This window comes from Chiloscyllium plagiosum, chromosome 3 (genome assembly GCF_004010195.1).
Source record: "Chiloscyllium plagiosum isolate BGI_BamShark_2017 chromosome 3, ASM401019v2, whole genome shotgun sequence".
Lineage (NCBI taxonomy): Eukaryota > Metazoa > Chordata > Chondrichthyes > Orectolobiformes > Hemiscylliidae > Chiloscyllium > Chiloscyllium plagiosum.
Genome location: NC_057712.1, coordinates 132,364,805 through 132,389,700, shown reverse-complemented (window position 1 = coordinate 132,389,700; position 24,896 = coordinate 132,364,805). Strand labels below are relative to the sequence as shown.

General features: G+C 42.0%; 1 protein-coding gene across 1 annotated transcript in view; it reads left to right on the top strand.

Annotated features, from left to right (window-relative positions):
* LOC122540179 (dynein axonemal heavy chain 8-like) overlaps positions 1–24,896 on the top strand; it is a 1,249,383-nt gene that overhangs the window by 409,249 nt on the left and 815,238 nt on the right. Inside the window, exon 21 of the mRNA XM_043675521.1 lies at positions 15,993–16,112. Coding sequence (XP_043531456.1) covers positions 15,993–16,112 — 120 coding nt within the window. The remainder of the gene's footprint in view (positions 1–15,992; positions 16,113–24,896) is intronic.

Below are 24,896 nucleotides of genomic sequence, written 5' to 3'. Positions count from 1 at the left end.
TCTCTCTGCCTATACATTCTGTGTCTCGAGCGTGGTGCTGGAAAAGCACAGAAGGACAGGCAGCATCTGAGGAGCAGGAAAATTGACGTTCTGGGCAAAAGCCACTCTTGACTCTAATCTCCAGCATCTGCAGTACTCACTTTCACCTATAAATTCTGTGCCTGTGTGCTTCTCTCTCGCTTCACCTGACGAAGGGACAGCACTTCAAAAGCTTGTGATTTCAGATAAACCTGTTGGACTCTAACCTTATGTCAACTTATTCCTGACTTTGTTGTTAGTGGTAATAAAACAGGTAAACCAGGCCAGCAGGTTACAGATTGTGGTTGAATACAATTCTGCTGCGGCTGATGGGACTCTGCAGTGGTCACTCCTGCCATCATGGATGTATGCATCTGTGACAGGTTGATTGGTGAGAGAAAGGCAAAACAAATCTTTCCTTCTGATTGAGTACCTCACCACCTTCCACAGACTCAGTCTATCAGCCTTCAAGACTCAACCAGTTCTCAGTGATGGGCATTTAAGTCCCCAATCCAGAACACATTATGTGCCATTGTCACCCTCCAAGTGATATTCAATGTGGAAGAATACTATTTTTTCAGCTGAGAGTAGGTCATAGGTAGTAATCAGCAGGAATTCCACTTGCCCATGTTTGACCTGATGCTATAAGATCTTATGGAATCTGGAGTCAATGTCAAGGACTCCCTCAGCAACTTTTTCCCTACCTTGTACCATTGTGCTACTGCCTCTGATGGGTCTTACTTCCTGTTGAGACGGGAAATGTCTGGAAGTGGCGATGGCTTTGCCTTTTACATCATCTTTAAGGTATGATTCCAAGAGTATAACTATGATTATCCTGTGGGATAGGTTTCCCAATATTAGCACGAGCCCTTCAGATGTTTGTTTGAATTTGGAGGTTTGTGATCACAGTTAACCAAAAATGCAATCAACCATCTGTAAGTAATTTCAGATAATTTGCTAAGAAGCAGAAAATTAAGTATGATATTTTAAATTATTGGATAAAGAAAAGAAATACACAAGCCATTACAGTTGAGGACAATTTACTAATCCTGAAGCTGTTCTGTAGAATGCAGAGGCAGAGGTGGTGGACTCCTTTGATTTGAAGTGGTGGAGTGAATGTGCTTGATCATTTGAGTCTTTGGTTTGTTTCCCACTCAAGTTGATGTAGAGGAATTCCTGGTCTTCTCCCAAGGCGATGGTGGTTCATTCCCCCAGGATCCTCTCTGTCTCTCTCTCTCTCTCTCTCTCTCACACACACACACACTCACACACACTCACTCACTCTCTCACTCACTTCCCACAAATCCTGTTAACATAATTTATTTGCCAGTGATCACAAGTAGCTACCCAAGATGAATGTTGTCTCCTTGCCTGCCTTCATATGAGGGACAGTTTATCATTCTTTCTAAGAATAACAAATTTTAATTTTCCCAAACAGTAAATTAATAACAGATTACATATGGCACCAGAAAAGTCATTGGTGCTAGTTCAATGAGGTATCACGATCTCAGTAATTCTTGTGACTTTTTGTTTTGTTTACATATGCTAGAAATTTGGAAAACTAATTACTACTGTAAAGCAGTTAAATTAAATCAATTTTAAAGTGATCCCAATTTCTACATTTAAACAAGTAAGTCTTTGCAAGGATGGTAGCTATGTCTTTCTCGGTACCTCAGCTGATACCAGTGGCTAATTCAATTTCTTTCCTTTGTTTCACTTTTGTAACAAATTGATATAACTGGGTAGCCTGCTCAACCATTTTAGAGTTCATTGCTGTGGGTCTGGAGTCACATGTGGACCAGATCAGATAAATAGTAGATTTACTTTCTTAAAGGATATTAGTGAAGCAAAAGTGGCAAGATGTTTGGCAATTAACACTGATAATATGGCTGTCATTAGTCTTGCTTTTTATACTAGATTTTACTGAATTCAAATTTAACTTCCATGATGAAATTTAAATTATCAAGGACATTAGATTATTACCATTATACTACCACCTCTGTTGAATTAATGCCTACCAATTGGAGGTTCAGAAATGTTTGTTTCATTGGTCAGAGGATTGATATTGGCGTGAGGACATCATTTGCAGCTGAACAGGACTTTGGTGAGGCCACTTTTGATGTACTCTGGACAGTTTGGTCACCCTTCAATAAGAAGGATTTTATTAAGTTGGCAAGGGTGCAGATTTGCAAGGATGTTAGTGGGACTAGAGGGTTTGATTTATAAGGAAACGATGGATAACATGGGACTTCTTCTACTGGAGCATAGGAGGTTGAAGGATGACCATATCGAGGTTTATAAAATGATGAGTGGCATAGCTAAGGTGAATAGCAATGGTCTTTTCCCTGGGGGGAGGGGGATATCAAAACTAGAGGCCATAGTTTTACCCCAATGGACAACATTTTCACACAGGCTGGTTCATATGTGGAGTGAATTGTCAGAGGAAGTGGTGGATGCAGGTACATTACAACATTTCAAAGAGATTTGTACATGAATAGGAAAGATTTAGAGGAATATAGGCCAAATGTAGGCAAATTGAATCATAGAGTCATACAGCACGGAACCAGACCCTTTGGTCCCACCAGTCGATGCCAAAAAGTCTCAAACTAACTAATCCCACCTTCCAGCTCCTGGCCCATATCCCTCCTATTCATATACCTATCCAAATGTCTTAAATGTTGTAATTATACCCACATGCACCACTTCCTCAGAAACTTCATTCCACGTGTGAACTACCTTTGTGTAAAAAATGATCATGTCTTTTTTAAAATCTCTCTGAAGTCACCTTAAAAATGTGCCCTCAGTCTTGAAATCCCCCATCCTAGGGAAAAGACAACTACCATTAACTTTATCTATACCTTTCATTATTTTATAAACTTATAGCCATCTATCAGGTCGTCTCTCAACCTCCTATGAGTCAGTGGAAACAGTTCCAACTTATCCAGCCTTTTCTTATAACTCAAACCTTCCATACATGGCAACATCCTGATTTTTTTTCTAAACCCTGTAGAGCTTGATAATATTCTACCTTTAACTGGGCAACCTGAACTGGACACAGTATTCCAGAAGAGGCCTCACCAATATCCTACACAACCTCAACTTGACTTCCCAGTTGCTATACTCAAAGGACTGAGCAATGAAGGCAACCGTGCGAAATGTCTTCTTAACCACCTTGTCTATATGTGACCAAACTTCAAAGAATTATATGCCTGCACTCCTTGGTCCCTCTGTTCTACAACCTGTCATTAATTTTATAAAACCTTCTCTTATTTCTTGTGCCAAAAAACCTCACATTTATCCGGACTTAACTCCATCTGCCATCTTTCAACCCATTGACCCATTTGATCAAGATTCCTTTGTAATCTTAGAAAACCTTCTTTACTATCTACTGTGCCACCATAGTTCATGATTTTTTATTTGATTTTTTTAATGTCAATGAAACAAAATGAATAAAAATCTTTTTTAGTAAAATATAATGACTGTAAAAACTGTACAAAAACTAAAATCTTTAACTAAACATGCAAACCCAGGAGCAGCTGCAAGATCAACTACTATCAACGGGTGCAGTTTGGTTTGGGAAACCTAATTGGCATGCACAAGTTGGACAGGAGGGTTCATTTCAACTCTGTGTCTCTGTTTAGTTTGCAGGTCGGATTTGCTCTAATGACTTGGGTGGCTGAGTACGCACAAACAGCAGTTTTTGCATGTAGCATGAATATATTGGTGAAACTTCAAAGAACCTCAAAATAATTAGAGCAGCACAATCAGGCATGACAGGCTAAATGGCTTCCCTCAGTGCTGTAATTTTTTACAATTAAGTGAAATATACAGTAGATCCAGCAATCTGACAAGAGAATCAAGGGTTACTGTTTTGCATGAACAGCCTTCATCAGATATTTACACCACATGGTAGGCTACTCTGGAAGGTTAGATTGTATGGAATCAAAAGGGAGCTGGCAAATTGGATAAAAAATTGGCATGATAGTAGGAAGCAGAGGTTAATAATGAAGGATACTTAGTGGACTGGAGACCTGTGACTCAGGGGTTGGTGCTGGGCCCATTACTGTTTGTTATTGATATCAATTATTTGGGTGAGAATGTACAAGACAATGATTAGTAAGTTTGCTGATGACACTAAAATAGGCGGTATTACGGACAGTGAAGAATATTATCAGAAATAGCAGCAGGACCTTGACCATCTGAGGAAGTGCGCCGAGAAAAGGCAAATGGAGTTTAATATAGATAAGTGTGAGGTCTTGCATTTTGGAAAGTCAAATCAAAGCAGTAGTTTCATAGTGAATGGTAGGGCCTTAAGTTGTGTAGTAGAACAGAGGGATCTTGGAGTTAAGGTTCGCAGTTCTCTAAAGTGGAATCACAGGTAGACAGGGCAGCGAAGAAGGCTTTTGGCACACTGGCCTTTGTCAGTCAGGACATTGAGTGTAGAAGTTGGGAAGTTATGTTGCAGTCGTACAGGACATTGGTGAGGCCACAGTTGGAGTATTGTGTTCAGTTTTGGTCACCTTGAGATAAGAAGGATGTTATTAAACAGGAAAGGGTGCAGAAGAAATTTACAAGGATGTTGCCGGGTCTCAATGCTCTGAATTATAGGGAGAGGTTGGACAAGCTAGGATTTTATTCTTTAGAGCATAGGAGACTGAGGGGGAACCTTATAGAGTTGTATAAGATCCTGAGAGGCATGGATAAGGTGGATGCACTTAGTCTTTTTCCCAGGGTTGGGGAATCGAGGACTAGAGGGCATCAGTTTCAGGTTGTAGGGGAAAGAGTAAAAGGGAGTCTGAGGGGCACCATTTTTACACAGAGGGCGATACGCATATGGAATGAACTGCCAGTGGAAGTGGTTGAGGCGGGTACATTAACAACATTTAAATGGCATTTGGACAAATACATGACTAGGAAAGGATGAGAAGGATATGGATCAAGTACAGAGAAATGGGGTGAGTATGGATGGACATTTTGGTTGGCATGGACCAGTTTGGGTCAAAGAGCCTGTCTCCATGCTATGACTCCATAACTCCAGCAGCAGGGCCTGCCATGTATTAAGTGTTCCCTTATCTTGTTATTTCTTTTAACATGCACCATTTCACATGTATCAGGGTGAAATTCCATCTGCCACTGATCTGTCTATCTGATCAAGCCTTTAATATTGTTTTGTAACCAAAGACTTTCTTCCTCGCTGTCAACCGCCCAGTCAATCTTTGTGTTCATCTACAAACTTATGGTTTATATGGCTACATGACCCTCTCTCACTAGTAGGACCCTCTCTCACCATTCCTGAAGAAGGGCTAATGCCTGAAACGTCGATTCTCCTGTTCCCTAGATGCTGCCTGACCTGCTGCGCTTTTCCAGCAACACATTTCCATCCCCTCTCTCACTAGTATCCTTACATACAAATAAGGAAGGACACCACTTCGGCTGGGACAACACATCCACCTTAGGACAAGCCAAACCGAGAATTCCCAGAAGCATGGCATTCCAACCGGAACTCTATCAACAAACACATCGAATTAGACCCCATCTACCACCCCCTGAGAAAAAGAACAGGAAATGACATCACCACAGGAAAGACATCACCAACCCACAGAAACCCAAACATATAAATAGAAACTAGGAATCATGTACACTGCTTTGCCTAAGACCCACAGAAGATGTTACCTAGTAGGGTGACGAAACGTCTGGAAATGTCTGTTGTTCAGTCAATTCTCTTTCCCACCTATCTTGAAAGGTGGAACCATGTTACCTGTCCTCCAGTCCTCTGATATTTCCCCTATGGCCAGAGGGGAATTAAAAATTGGGCACAGTCTCTATAATTTTCTCTCTTATCTCAAACAGCAGCCTAAAAAACAACTTATCCAAACTTGGGGATTTATTCACTTTTTAGACTGCCAAAACTGCCAATACTTCCTCACTCCCTCTGTCAAACTACTTAAGAACCTCACATCTCTCTTCCTGAATTCTGTACCTGCATCCTCCTTCTACAAAGTGAAGACAGACATGAAGTTCTCATTTAAAACCCTATCAATGTCCTCCAATTCCTGCACAGATTTCCCCCTTGGTCTGTTATGGGCTCTACTCTTTGAATTCCCCCTCCCAGTCTGCCAAGATCATGCAAGTCCTGGACCTTCTACAACATGTAGGTTAAGTTATTATATTTTACATTAGGATTAAACCACGGCACAACATCATGGGCCAAAGGGCCTGTTCTGTGCTGTACTTTTCTATGTTCTATGTTCTAATACCAAATCCAAGCTACCCGATGACTGGAGGAAGAACGCCACATCTTCAGCCTTGGGACCTCTCAACCACATGGCATCAACATTGACTTCAACAGTTTCCTTATCTCCCCTCCCACCACCACACCACAACTCTCCAACTCAACACCACCCTCTTGAACTGTCCAATCTATCCATTTTCCTTCCCACCTATCCGCTCCACTCTCACCTCCAACCTATCATTATCACTTCCACCTGCATCTGCCTATCAGCTTCCCAGCCACCTTCTCCTCACCCCCACCTCCACCCTCCTATTTTTCTCTCAGCCCGCTTTCAACACTGCCACATTCCTGAAGAAGGGTTTATACCCGAAGCATCAATTCTCCTGCTGCTTGGTTGCTGCCTGACCTGCTGTGCTTTCCAGCAGCACAATTTTTGACTCTGATCTCTGGCATCTGCAGTTCTCACTTTCCTACTTTATTCTTTCTCTGCATATCGCCTTCCCCTTGATATACTTATCAAATATTTTGGAATTTTCAAATCTGTAGTCACGAGGCAACAGCTTGATTTTTTTTCCTTTCACATTTTTAATGCACAATGCTTTTCATTTCAAGGGTTTAAAATATCATTAAACTGAGTATAAATAAATAAACCTCCGGACTCTTTATGTCTAAAACTAAATTACATCCTGTCTTGCCCATCTTAACCCAAAACTGATACACTTAAAGTTAAATAAATATACATTGTTCTTAATACATAGTTTGTCAAATTATGACTTGAATGGAACTTTCCTGCCTTTCACCTAATGCTCATATGATTCTTAAAAATATTCTAATCTTGGCATTGAATACATTCAATGGCTTAGAATCTCTGCAGGAGAGAATTCCAGGGTCCAAAGATCCAGTGAAAGATAAAAATGAGTCAGTAGCTGTGACTGATATTTGTTCTAAACTGATCAAATCTTCCCAATTACTCTATCTCTGGGACCACATTAACTTTAAATCAGTTTTATTCGTGTCACAGTCAGTTATTCATGCGTAGCTCTGTTCAACAGACCTGCAAATAAGCATTCATAATGTCTATTGTATGCAAAAGTTCATATCCTTTTTGGGCAGGTGAACTGTGTCTTCAGGCACAGCAGGCAAGCGGGATGTTCCCGTGTGCTGTTAAATATCTACGCCTTGCCAAAGCATTTTCAATAAACCAGTGACAGGAGAAGACTAGCACAGGTTCATACCACATTTTTTTCTCAACTTTTTTTTTATTCTCTTGTGTGGTGTGTGTGTTAGTGCTTAACCAGCATTTGTTGCCCGTCCTAGTTGCCCTTGACAAGATGGGAGTGAACCGTCTTATTGAACCACAGTGTTCTATGTGCTGTAGGTAGACCCACAATGTCATTAGGGAGGTAAGTCCAGGCTTTTGACCCAATGACAGTGAAGGAACAAAGATAATTTTCCAAGACAGATGGTGACTGGCTTCAACAGAAACTTGCAGATGGTCATGTTCCCATGTATTTGCTGCCATTGTTCTTTTAGATGGAAATGGTCATGGAGTTGGAAAGCGCTGTCTGAGCACCGTTAGCAAATTTCTGCACCTCATATGACAAACCCTTCATTTCCAGGATCATTCTTGTGAACTTTCTCTGGATCCCCTCCAAGGCTAGCACATTCTTCCTGAGATATGAGGAGCAAAATTGCTCACAATATTCCAAATGAGTTCTGACCAGAACCTTATACAACCTGAGAATATAGCCCTGCCCTTATACTTTCTCCCTCTTAAAATGAAGGCATTTTCTTTCCTAACTGCCAACTGAACTGACATGTTAACCTTAAGAGAATCCTGAACTAAGACTCCTCAGACAGTTTGTGCTTCAGATTTCTGAAGTCTTTCCCCATTTAGAAAATAAACTATATCTCAGTTCTTCTGATAAAGTGCATAAGCTCTGGAAATCTAAATAGATCATGTCCACTGCCTCTCCTTTGTTTAATCTGCTTTTTCCTCCTGAAAGAATTCTAACCAATTTGGCATGACCTCCCCTTGATGAATGCATGCTGATTCAGCCCTCTTTTACCATTCAATTCCAAGTATGAGTCTGGCAGGGGGTTTGGATCCAAAACAGTAGAGAACCAAAGGAGAAAGTTAAAGACAGTTCCAAAGTTCATAAGAGCAAGATTAAAAAGTAAAGGCAATCTTGATAATCGTAGTATTATTCAGGGCAGGCAAGAGCATGACAGGAAGCAAGGGAGGTCTGGGTTAAACTGCATTTATTTCAGTGCAAGAGTTCTGACAGATAAGGCGTGGATGGGTATATGGGACCAGAATGTTACAGCTATTACAGAAACACAGCCGAGGGGGGACAGAACTGGCAGCTCAATGTTCTCGGATATGGATGCTTGAGGAAGGGAAAGCAAGAGAGGAGGGGGAGTTGCTTTAACGATTAGGAAAAAAGTCATAACAGTACTGAAGGTTCATTCACTGATTCTATATGGGTATAACTGAGAAATGGAACGGGGAAGATCATTTTGATAGCATTCCACTATACTCCCCCCCCAAAAAAAGTCAGAGATTGAGGAGCAAATATGTAAGGAGATCGCGGATAGCTGCAAGCATAATAGGGTTGTCATAGTAGGGGATTTTAAATTTCCTAACATTAACTGAGACTGCCATAGTGTTAAGGGCTTGGATGGAGAGAAATGTATTAAATGTGGTTCAGGAAGAATTTCTCATGCAGTTATGTTGATAGCCCTACTAGAGAAGGGGCAAATCTTGACCTCTTTTTCGAAAACAAGGCAGGGCAAATGAAAGAAGTAAGGAGAAGCACTTTGGGACCAGTGACCATAATTCCATTAGTTTTAAATTAGCTATGGAAAAGAATAGATCTGGTCCACAAGTTAAAAGCTCTAAATTGAGAGAAGGTCAATTTTGATGGTCTTAGACAGGAACTTTCAAAATTTGATTTGGGGAGGCTGTTTGCAGGCAAAGGGAAGTCTAGTAAGTGTGAGGCTTTCAAAAGTGAGTTAATGAGGTTTCAGGACCAGCATGTTCCTGTTAAAGAAAAGAATAACGATGGCAGGAATAGGGAACCCCAGATGACTAGAATCTTTGAGGCCCTGGTCAAGAAAAAGAAGGAGGGATATGACCTGTAGAGGCAGCTAGGATCAATTGAATTCCTTGAGGAGTGTAGAGAGTGTCAGAGTATAATTAAGAGAGAAATCAAAATGGCTAAAGGGGAATTTGAGATGGCTTTGGCAGATAAAGTAAAGGAGAAGGGCAAAAGAGTAACTAGGGAGGGAAAAAGGCCTCTTAAAGATTGTCTACAAGAGATGGGCGAGATCCTAAATAATATTTCTCGCCAGCATTTATTGTAGAGTAAGATATGGATGCTAGGGAACTTGGGGAAATATATAGTGATGCCTTGAAAATAGTCCACATTACAGTCTTAAAATGCATTAAGTCTTAAAATGCATTAAATCCTCGGGACCTGGTGAAGTGTATTCCAGGACATTCTGGGAGGTTAAGGAGAAAATTGTGGGGCTGGAGCAGAGGTATTTTTGCCATCAACAGCCACGGGTTAAGTTCCTGAAGATTGGAATGTGACTAATATTGGCCGAGAAGGTTTGAGTTAGAAGAATAAGCTGGATGGGTTGGAACTTTTTTCCCTGGAGTATAGGAGACCAAAGGGTGACTTTATAGAACATAGAACATTACAGCACATACAGGCACTTTGGCCCTCAATGTTGTGTCAACCTGTGAAACCAAACTGAAGCCCATCTAACCTACGCTATTCCATTTTCATCCGTATGTTTATCAAATGACCATTTAAATGCCCTTAAAGTTGGCGAGTCTACTCCTGTTGCAGGCAGGGCGTTCCATGCCGCTACTACTCACTGAGTAAAGAAACCACCTCTAATATCTGTTCTATATCTATTACCCCTCAATTTAAAGCTATGTCCCTTCATGCTAGCCATCACCATCTGTGGAAAAAGGCTCTCACTGTCCACCCTAACTAACTCTCTAATTATCTTATATCTCTCAAATAAGTCACCTGTCAAACTTCTTCTCTCTAATGAAAACAGCCTCAAGTCCCTTAGCCTTTCCTCACAAGACCTTCCTTCCACACCAGGCAACATCCCAGTAAATGCCCTCTGAATCCTTTCCAAAACTTCCACATCCTTCCTAAAATGCGGTGACCAGAACTGTATGCAATCCTCCAAGTGCAGCCTCACCAGGGCTATGTACAGCTGCAACATGATCTCATGGCTCTGAAACTCAATCCCTCTACCAGTAAAAGCTAACACACTGTATGCCTTCTTAACAACCCTATCAACCTGGGGGGGGGGTGGCAACTTTCAAGGATCTATGTACATCGACACTGAGATATTTCTGCCCATCAATGCTACAAAGAATCTTATCATTAGCCCAGTACTCTTTATTCCTGTTGCTCCTTCCAAAGTGAATCACCTCACACTTTTCCACATTAAACTCCATTTGCCACCTCTTTGCCCAGTTCTGCAGCTTATCTATGTCCCTCTGTAACCTGCAACATCCTTCCGCACTGTCCACAACTCCACTGATTTAGTGTCATCCACTAATTTACTAACCTATCATTCTACACCCTCATCCAGGTCATTTATAAAATGACAAACAGCAGTGGCCCTAAAATAGATCCTTGCGGTGCACCACTAGTAACTGAACTCCAGGGTGAACATTTCCCATCAACAACCATCTCCCAGTGTCTCCTTTCAGCTAGCCAATTTCTGATCAAAACTGTTAAATCACTTTCTATCCCGTGCCTCTGTATTTTGTGCAATAGCCTATCAAATGCCTTACTGAAATCCATATACACCACATCAACCACTTTACGCTCATCCACCTGTTTGGTCATCTTCTCAAAAAATTCAATAAGCTTTGTGAGGCATGACCTACCTTTCACAAAACTGTGTTCACTATCCCTAATCAACTTATTCCTTTTTAGATGATTATAAATCCTATCTCTTATAAGCTTTTCCAACACTTTACCCACAACTGAAGTAAGGCTCGCTGGCCTATAATTACCAGGGTTGTCTCTACTCCCCTTCTTGAACAAGGTAACAACATTTGCTAACCTCCAGTCTTCTGGCACTATTCCTCCAGACAATGACTACATCAAGATCAAAGCCAAAGGCTCTACAATCTCCTGCCTGGCGTCCCAGAGAATCCTAGGATAAATCCCATCCGGCCCAGGGGACTTATCTATTTTTACATTTTCCAGAATTGCTAACACCTCCTCCTTATGAACCTCAATCCCGTTTAGTCAAGTAGCCTGTATCTCAGTATTCTCCTCAACAACATTGTCTTTTTCTAGTGTGAATGCTCACGAAAAATATTCATTTAGTAATTCTCCTATCTCCTCGGACTCCACGCATAATGTTTCATCACTGTCCTTCATTGGCCCTAATCTTACCCTAGTCATTCTTTTATTCCTGACACACCTGTTGAAAGCTTTTGCGTTTTCCTTGTTCCTACCTGCCAACAACTTTTCATACTCCCTCCTGGCTCTCCTTAGTTCTCTCTTAAAGTCTTTCTTGACTAACTTATAACGTTCAAGCACCCTACCTGAGCCTTTACATCTCTTCCTTACACAAGCCTTCTTCTTCCTCTTGACAAGAGGTTCAACTTCTTTAGTAAAGCATGGTTCCCTCGCTCGACCACCTGCTTCCTGCCTGATAGTTACATACTTATCAAGGACACACGATTGTTGTCCCTTGAATAAGCTCCACATTTCAATTGTGCTCATCCCCTGCAGTTCCCCTTCCCATCCTATGCATCCTAAATCTTGCCTAATTGCATCATAATTGCCTTTCCCCAACTATAACTCTTGCCCTGCGGTAACACCTATCCCTTCCTTCACTAAAGTAAACATAACCGAATTGTAGTCACTATCACCAAATTGCTCACCTACCTCCAAATCTAACACCTGGCTGGGTTCATTACCTAGTACCAAATCCAATGTAGCCTCGCCCCTCCTGTGTCAGGAAACCCTCCTGCACACGTTGAACAAAAATAATGAGAGGCATAGATAAGGTAGATGTCAACAGCTTTTCCCTATGGTACAGGAGTCTAAAACTAGAGGGCGTAGATTTAAGGTGAGAGAAGGAAGATACAAAAAGATCCAGAGGGGCAAGTTTTTCACACAGAGGCTGATGAGTGTCTGGGATAGGTACATTGATGGAAATAGTACAGAAGGATGTGGACCAAACACAGGCAAATGGGATTGGATAAATTGTGAAAACTGGGTGGCATAGACAAGATGAGCCAATGGGGCTGTTTCCATGCTGTAAACTCTGTGACTATGACTCTACTCCATAATCTCATCCTTACGAATAGACTCAAAAATCTTACCAAATTTAACACCAGGCCAACCAACCTATAATTTCCTGTTTTCTGCCTCTCTCCCTTCTTAATCACCTGAGAACCATCTCCTTTATATGTTTTGAGGTAATTTTACATAATAATCTAAACCATCTGTTTGCACATTTAAAGAGCTGGTCACTTCACTGGGAAAAATACTTCGACTATCCATCTGTCTATGCCTCTCATGATTTTATAAACCTCTATCAGGTCACCCCTCAGCCTCTGGTGTTCATGTTCAAACCTGAGTTAGAACTTCCAATGTGCATCACCTCCCATTTGTTCAGATAAAATTCTAATTGCCATTTCCCTGCCCAACTCTTTAGTCTGTCCATATCCTGTTGTGTCATTTTGGCAATCCTCCTAAACTCCGCAGTTCCTCCAATCTTTGTGTCATCTGTAAACTTGGGGAGGGGATGGCTTTGTGTTATTATCACTAGGTTATTAATCCAGAAACCCAGATAATGTTCTGAGGACCTCGGTTTGAATCCTGCCACAGCAGGTGGTGGAATTTGAATTCAATAAAAAACAGGAATTAAGAGTCTAATGATGATTTATTGTTGGAAAAATCCATTTGGTTCACTAATGTCCTTTACAGCAGGAAACTGCCGTCATTACCCAGTGTGGCCTTCATGTGATGCTAGATCCACAGTAATGTGGATGACACTTAATTGCCCTCTGGGCAATTAGAGATGGTCAATAAATACTGGTCTAGCCAGTGACACCCACATCCTGAATTACTAAAAAAAAGCTACAAACTTACTAATCAGACCACCTGCATTTTGTTCCAAGTCATTTACATATATTGCAAAAAAAAAGGAGTCCTAGCACTGATACCTGTGGAACACCACTGGTCACAGATCTTCAATCATAAAAACACCCTTCTCTACTGCTACTCTATCTTCTATGGCCAAGCCAGTTCTGCATCCATCTTATCAGTCCACCGTGCCTTCCATGTAACTTTACCTTCTGTATCAACCTGCCATGAAGTACCTTGTCAAAGGCATTGCTGAAGTCCATGTAGGCAGCATCCTTTTCTCTGCCCTAATCAATTATTGTTGTCAATTGCTCAGAAACCTCAATTAAGTTTGTGGGACATGACACCTTCCACACAAAGCCATGCTACTGTTGTAAATGTGAATATAATGTCCCTCAGAATGTTCTCCAATAATTTCCCTATCACTGATGTAAAGCTCATCAGCCTGTAATTTCCTGGATTATGCTGCTGACCTTCTTAATCCTCTGGAGCCTTGCCCATAACTAAAAAGTGTAACAAAAGTTTAATACAAGGCCCCAGCAATTTTCTCCCTTGTGTGCCTCAGCAAACCAGGATAGATATTAGCACATCCTGGGGACTTGTTTACTTCAATGCTGTTCAAAGCACTCAACACCTTCTCCTTTTCTACATCAATATGCCGTGGAGTATAAACATACCCTCTCTAGACTCACATCCAACCTGTCCTTCTCCTTTGTGAATATTAATGCCAAGTTCTCATTAAAAACCTTAACCACTTCCTCCGGCTCCATGCTTAAATTTCCTTCTTTGTCCTTGATTGGACCTACAATTTCCCTGACTACCGTCTTGCTTCTTATAAATATATAAAAGGCCTTGTGATTTTCTGTAATCCTGTTTTTCAAAGACATTTTATTACCATTTTAGCCCTTCTAATTCCTTGACTAGATTGGATTTGTCCTGCTTTTTGTGAAAATGACACCAGAATTAATTTCATGGCAATAGGAATTGAATGATTAGGTTTAAGTATTTCATGTTCCAAGATCTACCCCAAACTTGCAGTTCCTGTAGAAAGTTAAGACCAAGATATTTCCCAGGGCAGTTATTGAGCATTTTTTTAACTATCTAAAAATTTGTTTCAAAAAATTATGACAATTTTGACCAGTATTTAAAATTATAACAAAACACACCTGCTTTTGAATAGAAGACTGAAAGCAGTAGTCATATATTCAGCTTGAGATAACTTTCAAAGACAGGACTTTCATTAAGAATAATGCTTGTGACAATTCTTCACACATTCGCTTGTCAGTGGGCCATGTCATATTCTTGTTGCTGACAATGAATCAAGTAAATTTTCATTTCTCACTGCATTCAGTGATAAATGCAATCATTTTGTCACAAATTGTAAAAGTTGCACATACCTTATATTTTGTTTTGATTTGATTTAATTTAATTTATTATTGTCACATGAACTGAAATACAGTGAAAACTTCTGTTTTGCGTGCTAACCAGACAAATCATACCTTACATAAGTACATCAGGGTAATAGATTGGAATGTGAAATCTAGTGTTACAGGTGCAGAAAAGATTCTAACATATGAGAAGTCCATTCATAAAGTCTGATAACAACGGGGCAGAAGCTATTCTTGCATCTCTTGGTCCGTGTTTTTAAACTTTTGTATCTTCTGCCCCATGGAAGAGGGTAGAAGAGAGTATAACTGGGATGGGAGGGGCCTTTGATTGTGTTAGCTGCTTACCCAAGGCATCAGCAAGTATTGACGGAGTCAATGGAAGGAAATCTAGTTTTCATGATGGACTGGCTGCGTTCACAACTCTCAGTAATTTCTTGCAGTCTTGGGCAGAGCAGTTGCCATACCAAGTTGTGATGCTTCAGCCAGGATGCTTTCTATGGTGTATCTATAAAAATTGGTAAGGGTTCATGTGGACGTGCCGAATTTCCTTAGCCTTCAAAGAGGTAGAAGTGTTGGTGTGCTTTCTTGACTGTAGCGCAACTTGGGTGGACCAGAATAGATCATTGGTGATATTTATTCCTATTTACTTGACACTCTCGACCACTTTCATCTCAGCACCATTCATGCAGACAGGGGCATGCCTTCTATTCCGCTTCCTGAAATCAATGACCAGCTGCTTCATTTTCCTTACATTGAAGGAGAGATTGTTGTCATTAAACCATGCCACTAAGCAGTCTGTCTCTTTCCTGTACTCTATCTCACTATTGTTTGAGATTCAATCCACTACAGTGGTATCATCACCAAGTTTGTAAATGGCGTTAGAGCTAAATTTGGCCACACAGTAATGAGTGTATAAGGAATTGTTGTAAGGAGTTGAGTACGCAGGCCATCATACTGTCATTCCTTGTTTGTCCTTTCACATGTATAACTTAACATTTCTGCACATAAAGTTACACCTGCTTCTGCATATTTATTTATGTTCCCTCTGAGTCAAAATCTGTGTTTGCAAATCCCCTATTTTTGTTATATCAGCGAATTTCAAATTTTGTTTTCAATATATTAATTGAGAAGTGTGTGTGTGTGTGTGTGTGTGTGTATGTGGTTATTTTTGCTAAATAACAAAAATATGATATTGGTTATTCCTTTCAGATTACTGATTTGCGAGATGTGCATATTGATGCAGTATTGGATGAAATAGCCAAAAAGGTTATAATCAATTTACCAGAGGATCATTCTTTATCTTTGGACGAAATGCTTAGATTCAATGAGGTAACATTGTTTTATAAATTGTCACAATTAAAGTATAAAATATTGTAGAGGTGACAGGGTCTCAGCTAGTGACCAGAGATTCAACAAAGCCCTCGTGCGGTCACGATTCACTGGGTAGCAGTGTAGAAATCAAGCTTCACTATTTCCAGACTCATCACAAAAGTTATGGATTTTGAGAAATATGCAGAAATTCTCCAATTTACAAACACAGATCCAGGCTTCTGTCCTTGAAAAAATTGTTTTTTAATTAAAAATAATTAGACTCTCACTATAGGCAAATTGTTATGAATCGCTAATGTTTAACTCAACAAAGTAAACCACTTTACAAACTCCCCTTTGTGCGTGCACACACAAACACACACAGACATGGAAAAATAAACATATGTACAGATGGAGGTTATGCTTGGAAAGACGTTCAGTGGTCATTGTTCACAGGGTTTTTTCGAGAAGATTCTTATGCTGGTCAGAACACTACTTCTCATTCTTCTCCAGATGCTTACAGGGTTTGCAAGAGGCACACTGTGGATGGTTTCACTTATACAAGATCCGTGATTTAAATCATAGAACATAGAACATAGAAAACTACAGCGCAAACCAGGTCCTTTGGCCCACGATGTTGTGCCAATGATTAATCCTAATGTAAAATAAATAACTTAACCTATGCACTCCTCAATTCACTGCTAACCATATGCATATCCAGTAGTAGATTAAATGTCCCTAATGACACTGTTTCCACCATCCCCGCTGGCAACGCATTCCATGCATTCACAACTGTCTGTGTAAAGAACCTTCCTCTGACGCCCCCTTTATACCTTTCTCCTAATATCTTAAAACTATGACCCCTCGTGCCAGCCAGTCCAGCCCTGGGGAAAACTCTCTGGCTATTGACTCTATCCATGCCTCTTATTATCTTATATATCTCGATCAGGTCACCTCTCTTCGCCCTTCTCTTCAGAGAGAAAAGTCCAAACTTAGTCGACCTCTCTTCATAAGGCAAACCCTCCAGTCCGGACAGCATCCTGGTAAACCTTCTTTGCACCCTCTCCAAAGTCTCTGTATCTTTCCCATAGTAGGGCGACCGGAACTGGACACAATATTCCAGGTGTGGTCTCACCAGGGACTTGTAGAACTGTAGCAAAACCTCGTGGCTCTTAAACTCGACCCCCCTGCTAGTGAAAGCCAAAACACCATATGCTTAATTAACAACCCTATCTACTTGGGATCTATGTACTTGAACAACAAGACCCTCTGTACCTCCACACTGCCAAGAATCCTATCTTTAATCCTATATTTCAGCATTCGCGTACGACCTTCCAAAATGCATCACTTCGCATTTATCCAGATTGAACACCATCTGCCATTTCTCAGCCCAGCTCTGCATCCTGTGTGTGTCGTGCTGCAGCCTACAATAGTCCTCGATACCATCAATGGCGCCTCCAACCTTTGTGTCATCTGCAAATTTACTAACCCACCTCTCAACCTCCTCATCCAAGTCATTTATAAAAACTAAAAAGAACAGAGGCCCAAGAACAGAGCCCTGTGGGACCCCACTCAACACTGACCTCCAGGCAGTATAAGTTCTGTCGACAACCACTCTCTGCCTTCTGTTAGCCAACCAATTCTGACTCCAGATAGCCAAATCTCCCTGTATCCCATACTTCCTGACTTTATGAATGAGCCTACCATGGGGAACCTCATCAAATGCCTTGCTAAAGTCCAGATACACCACATCTACTGCTCGACCTTTGTCGACCTGTCTTGTCACCTCCTCAAAGAACTCAATAAGATTTGTGAGGCATGACCTGCCCCTCACAAAGCCATGCTGACTGTCTTTAATCACGCTGTGCTTTTCCAAATAGTCATAAATCCTATCCCTCAGAATTCTTTCTAAAACTTTGCTGACTACAGACGTAAGACTGACTAGTCTGTAATTGCCAGGGATTTCCTTATTACCCTTCTTGAAACGAAGAACAACATTCGCTTCCTTCCAATCCTCCCGTAGAGAGTGAGGAAGCAAAGATGTTTACCAGCGGCTTAGCAACCTCCTTTCTTGCTTCCTGGAGCAGCCTACGATAAATCTGGTCTGGCCCTGGGAGCTTATCAATCATAATGCTTGCCAAAATTTCCAGCACATCAACTCCATCAATCTTCATCTGTTGAAGCCTGTATCCCAACTCCACAAAGTTCTCATTCACAACAAGGTCCCTTTCCTTCGTGAAAACCGAAGCAAAACCTAATTTAGGGCTTCCTTTATCTGCTCAGTGTCCACGCACAAGTTCCCTACTCTATCCCTGATCGGCCCTACCATCTTCCTGATCATTCTCTTATTCCTCAGGTATGAGTAAAATGCCTTCGGGTTGTCCCTAATCCTTCTTGCCCAGCCTTTATCGTGCCCCGTCCTGGCTCCCCACAGTCCATTTCTGAGCTCCTTTCTAGCAAGCCTGTAATCCTCTAAAGCTGTGTTAGATCCTTGCTTCCTCCACCTTATGTAAGTTGCCTTCTTCCTTTTGATGATAAGCTCGCAACAACTGCTCCTTAAACAGTCTCTGTATGTCTGCTGTGCCCTTTCTGTGGAACAATTGCTCCCAGTCTGTACTTTCCAACTCTTGTCTGATAACATCATCATTTCCTTTTCCCCAGTTAAATAGCTTCCCTCGGTAACTGCTACTTTCCCACTCCAAGGCTATGTTAATGGGAGACGGTTGTGTTCACTGTCACCAAAGTGTTCTCCCACCGCTTGATCTGGCACATGTCCTGGCTCATTGGCGAGCACTAGATCCAAAATGGCCTCTCCCCTTGTCAGCCTGTCTACATACTGAGTAAGGAAACCTTCCTGAACACACCTGACAAAAACGGGTCCATCCAAGCTATCTGCACTAAGGAGGTTCCAGTCGATATTGGGAAAGTTGAAATCACCCATAACAACAACAACCCTGTTACATCTGCATTTTTCCAAACTCTGCTGGCCTGTGAGTCCTTCAATCTCTCTACTGCTTTTAGGGGGTCTGTAGAAAACCCCCACTGAGGTGGCTAATCCCTTGCTGTTCCTATCTTCCACCCATACAGACTCAGTAGACAAACCTTCCTCAACAACCTTCGTTTCTGTAGCTGTGATGGACTCTCTGATTAGCAATGCTACACCCCCTCCTCTTTTTCCACCCTCCCTGTTCTTTTTAAATGATCTAAACCCTGGTACTGTAGCAATCATTCCTGCCCCTGTAAAACCCACTTCTCTATTATGGCCACAATATCATAGCCCCATGTACTGATCCATCTTCTAAGTTCGTCACTCTTATTTCTGATACTCCTTCCATTAAAGACCCCCTAATAGCAGTAGGAAAGTGATAGGTGGCTGAAGGTGAGGGACAAGGTGATAGGTCAGAGGGGGAGTGATGGATGGGTCCGGATGGCAGTGCCAAGTTGGAGACTTGGGACTGGGATAATATGGGGAGAGGGGAAAGGAAGAAGCTGTTGTTTCTAGGTCCCAAAGTGCCTTGGATCGCTTTCCCAGCTACATTACCCCTTCCCTCCCCAGCCCCTCCCCCTCCCATTTATCTCTCAGGCCCGACCCACAAGCCTCATTCCTGATGAAGGGCTTATGCCCGAAACGTCGATTCTCCTGCTCCTCGGATGCTGCCTGACCTGCTGTGCTTTTCCAGCACTACGCTCTTGGCAACACTTGTCCTTGTCCAAAACTGTGTCCCAGGTAATTTACTCTTGCTTTTCCAAATTCACATTTCATTAAATGCTTTACTCAGCCAACCAACTGCATTTGCTAGAACGGGCCTTCTGCTAGTCCTACATCTCTTCCCATAGGCTATTATGTACCCCTACATCATTCAAGTACCCACTGCAGTTACGAAATTCAACCATGACTATTTTTTTAATGCGTCCATGACATGTGGACATTGCTGGCCTCCTCAGTATCCGAGGGCCCAAACAGACCTTCCAAGTGAAGCAGCACTTTACCTGCCCTTCTCACAATCTAGTTTACTACATTCGTGGCTCACAATGTGGTTTCCTTTACATTGGGGAAACAAAGCGTGAACTAGGTGACTAGGTGAACATCTGCATCCTGCCTGCAAAAAAGATCCAGAGCTTCCAGTTGTCTGCCACTGTAACACACCACCCTGTTCCCTGCCAACATCTCTCTCTCGCAGACTTGCTGCAGTGCTCCAGTGAAGCTCAGCACAAGCTGGAAGAGTAAAACCTCATTTTCTTCTTAGGGACCTTGCAGCCCTCCAAACTCAATATTGAATTCAATAATTTTAGGGCCTGAATTCCCCATGTCCTAGCTCCCTACCACACACATCAGGCCTTGTTATCACATAGTCTCCTATTACACACTACCTATTGTAAGCCACTAATGGTCTCCATTAACAGCTATTCACCTTCCCAGCCAGATTGTTATTGACTCTTTTATCTGTCTAACTGTTTATCTCTCTCTTTGGACTCTATTCCTAATTATCCTTTACTCCTTACCTCCTCCCCTACCCTATCTTCTGCGTATAAAGCAACATTTTCCGAGCTACCATCAGTTCTGAGGAATGCTCACCGGACCCGAAATGTTAACTTTGATTTCTCTGCACAGGTGCTGCTAGACCTGCTGAGGTTTAGCAGCAGCTTCTATTTTTGTTTCTGATTTATAGCATTTGCAGTTCTTTCAGTTTTTAATCTCTCCATCACAGAACATAGAACATAGAAAATTACAGTGCAGTACAGGAACTTCAGCCCTCGATGGTATGCCGACCTGTGAAACCAATTTGAAGCCCATCTATCCTACACTATTCCATTCTTGTCCACATGCCTATCTAATGACCATTTAAATGCCCTTAAAGTTGGCAAGTCTACTACTGTAGAAGAAGGGCTGAAGAAGGTCATATGCCCGAAACGTCGATTCTCCTGTTCCCTGGATGCTGCCTGACCTGCTGCGCTTTTCCAGCAACCCATTTTCAGCTCTGATCTCCAGCATCTGCAGACCTCACTTTCTCCTCAAGTCTACTACTGTTGCAAGCAGAGCGTTCCATGCCCCTACAACTCTCTGAGTAAAAACAACTACCTCTGACATTTGTTCTAAATGTATCAAAACCCCAATTTAAAGCTATATCCCCTCATGCGAGCCATCACTATCCGAGGAAAAAGGTTCTCATTGTCCAATCTACTTAACCCTCTGATTATCTAAGATGCCTCAATTAAGTCACCTGTCAACCTTCTTCTCTCTAACGAAAACAGCCTCAAGTCCCTCAGCTTTTCCTCATAAGACCTTCTCTCCATTCCAGGCAACATCCTAATAAATGTTTCTGAACCCTTTCCAAAGCTTCCACATCCTTCCTATAATGCAGTGACCAAAACTGTGCACAATTTAGGGGCGGCACGGTGGCACAGTGGTTAGCACTGCTGCCTCACAGCGCCAGAGACCTGAGTTCAATTCCCGCCTCAGGCGACTGACTGTGTGGAGTTTCCACATTCTCCCCATCTCTGCGTGGGTTTCCTCCGGGTGCTCCGGTTTCCTCCCACAGTCCAAAGATGTGCAGGTCAGGTGAATTGGCCATGCTAAATTCCCCGTAGTGTTAGGTAAAGGGGTAAACGTAGGGGAATGGGTGGGTTACACTTCGGCGGGGTGGTGTGGACTTGTTGGGCCGAAGGGCCTGTTTCCACACTGTAAGTAATCTAATATTCCAAGTGCGGTCGCACCAGAGTTTTGTACAGCTGCAGCATGACCTCATGGTTCCGAAACTCAATCCCTCTACCAATAAAAGTTAACATACTGCCTTCTTAATAACTCTATCAACCTGGGTGGCAACTTTCAGGGATCTATGTACCTGGACACCAAAATCTCTCTGCTCATCTACATACCAAGAATCCTACCATTAACCCAGTGCTCCACATTCCTGTTACTCCTTCCAAAGTGAATTACCTCACACTTTTCGACATTAAACTCCATTTGCCACCTCTCCGCCCAGTTCTGCAGCTTATCTAAGTCTCTCTGTAACCTGCAACATCCTTCATCACTATCCACAACTTTACCTTAGTGACATCTTTCTTTGCCCTCATCCAGGTCATTTGTAAAAATGACTAACAGCAGTGGACCCAAACAGATCCTTGCAGTGCACCACTAGTAACTGAATTCCAGGATGAACATTTCCCATCAGCCACCATCAACCAGTGTCTTCTTTCAGCTAGCCAATTTCTGATCCAAACCGCTAAATCACCCTCAATCTCATCCCTCCGTATTTTTGTGCAATAGCCCATTGTGGGGAACCTTATCAAATGCCTTACTGAAATCCATATACACCACATCAACCACTTTACCCTCATCCACCTGTTTAGTCACCTTCCCAAAGAACTCAATAGGGTTTGTGAGGCACGACCTACCCTTCACAAAACCGTGTTGACTATCCCGAATCAACTTATTCCTTTCTTGATGATTATAAATCCTATTCCAACACCTTTTACAACATTTTACCCGCAACTGAAGTAAGGCTCACTGGCCTATAATTACCAGGGTTGTCTCTACTCCCCTTCTTGAACAAGGGTGCAACATTTGCTATCCTCCAGCCTTCTGACACTATTCCTGTAGACAATGACGACACAACGATCAAAGTCAAAGGTTCGGCAATCTCTTCCCTGGCTTCCCAGAGAATCCTAGGTTAAATTCCATCGGCCCAGGAGACATCTATTTTGACACTATCCAGAATTGCTAACACTTCCTCCTTGTGAACCTCAATCCCATCTAGTCTAGTAGCCTATATCCCAGTATTCTCCTCAACAGTATTATCTTTTTCAAGTGTGAATAATGATAAAATGTATTCATTTAGCACTTCCCTATCTCCTCTGACTCCACACACAACTTCCCACTAATATCCTTGATTGGCCCTAATCTTACTCTTGTCGTTCTTTTATTCCTAACATACTTATAGAAAGCCTTAGGGTTTTCCTTTATCTTATCTGCCAATGACTTCTCATGAAGTCTTTTGGCTCTCCTTAGTTCTTTCTTTTGCTCCTTCCTGGCTAACTTGTAACTCTCAAGCGCCCTAACTGAGCATCACATTTCATCCTAACATAAGCCTTCTTCTTCCTCTTGACAAGAGGAAGACTAGCAATAGTAGCAGATTCAATACTAGCAAAACAAAGGAGCTTGTAATTGACTTCAGGAAGTGGAGTAGAGGGCACGCCCCTGTCTGCATCAATGATGCTGAGGTGGAGATGGTTGACAACATCTAGTTCTTGGAAGTAACAGTCACCAACAATCATCTTGGTCCACCCATGTTAGCACTAAGGTCAAGAAAGCACAACAATGCCTCTACTTCTTCAGGAGGCTCAGGAATTCTGGCATGTCCAGAAAGACTCTTACAAATGTTTATAGATACACCATAGAAAGCAACCTATCTGGATGCATCATAGTATGCATAGTATGGCAATTGCTGTTCCCAAGATTGCAAGAAGCTCCAGAGAGTTGTGAACATAGCCCAGTCTGTCATGCAAGCCAATCTCACATCCACTGACTTCATCTATACTTCCCACTGCATTGGGAAAGTAGCCAACATAATCAAAGACCCCTCCTCCTCTGGTTATAATCTCTTCCATCCTCTTCTGTCAGGCAGAAGATATAAAAGTTGAATACACATATGAACAGATTCAAGTACAATTTCTTCCCCACTGTTATCAGACTTTTGAATGGACCCCTTAAACGATAATGTTGATCTCTTGCTGCACCTTCTTAGCAGCTATAACACTATATCCTGCACTCTTTCCTGAAGAAGGGCTCATGCCCGAAACGTCGATTCTCCTGCTCCTTGGATGCCGCCTGACCTGCTGCGCTTTTCCAGTAACACATTTTCAGCTCTGATCTCCAGCATCTGCAGTCCTCACTTTCTCCTCTGTTCTGTTACCCTATTGTTTGATCTGACTGTAAAGCACATAAGCCAATACTATTCACTGTACCTCGATACAAGTGACAGTAATAAATCAAAATTATTTTCTAAAGGATATTAAGAGCCAGATGGATCTTTCGTGACAATCAACAATGGACTCATGGTTATCATTTAGACTCTTAATTATAGATTAGATTAGATTTCCTACAGTGTGGAAACAGGCCCTTCGGCTCAACCAGTCCACACCAACCCTCCAAAGAGTAACCCAGCCAGACCCATTTCCCTCTGAGTAACACACCTAACACTACGGGCAATTTAGCATGGCCAATTCACCTGACCCGCACATCTTTGGACTGTGGGAGGAAACCGGAGCACCCAGAGGAAACCCACGCAGACACAGGGAGAATGTGCAAACTCCACACAGACAGTCGCCCGAGGCTGGAATTGAACCTGGGACCCTGGTGCTGTGAGGCATCAGTGCTAACCACTGAGCCACTGTGCTGCCCATGCCAGATGTCTATTGAATTCAAATTCTACCATCTGCCATGGCAAAATTCAAACCCAGATCCCCAGAACATTTCCAGCGTTTCTGAATTAACTTTCCAGTGATAATATCACAAGGCCATTGCCTCCCCATTGATTAGTAAGCCTCTCGGGTCTAGCTGGGATATGCTTTAACTGAAATGGCATCACTTGACACTTGTATAATTAATTTAATGTAACAAAAACTGATATTTCTTTAGCCCTTGTTGTTTATGACATTTGCAAGTGTCCCTTTCATTCTTAGAAAGGATTGAGGCACTGCCAAGCCTTTCAAAGCAATCTTCAAACTGTGGAATTGGGTATGAATCTGTCCTTGTGTCTGCATTTAACTTTCTTTAATCTATAGAAATTCTCAGTGATCCATCTA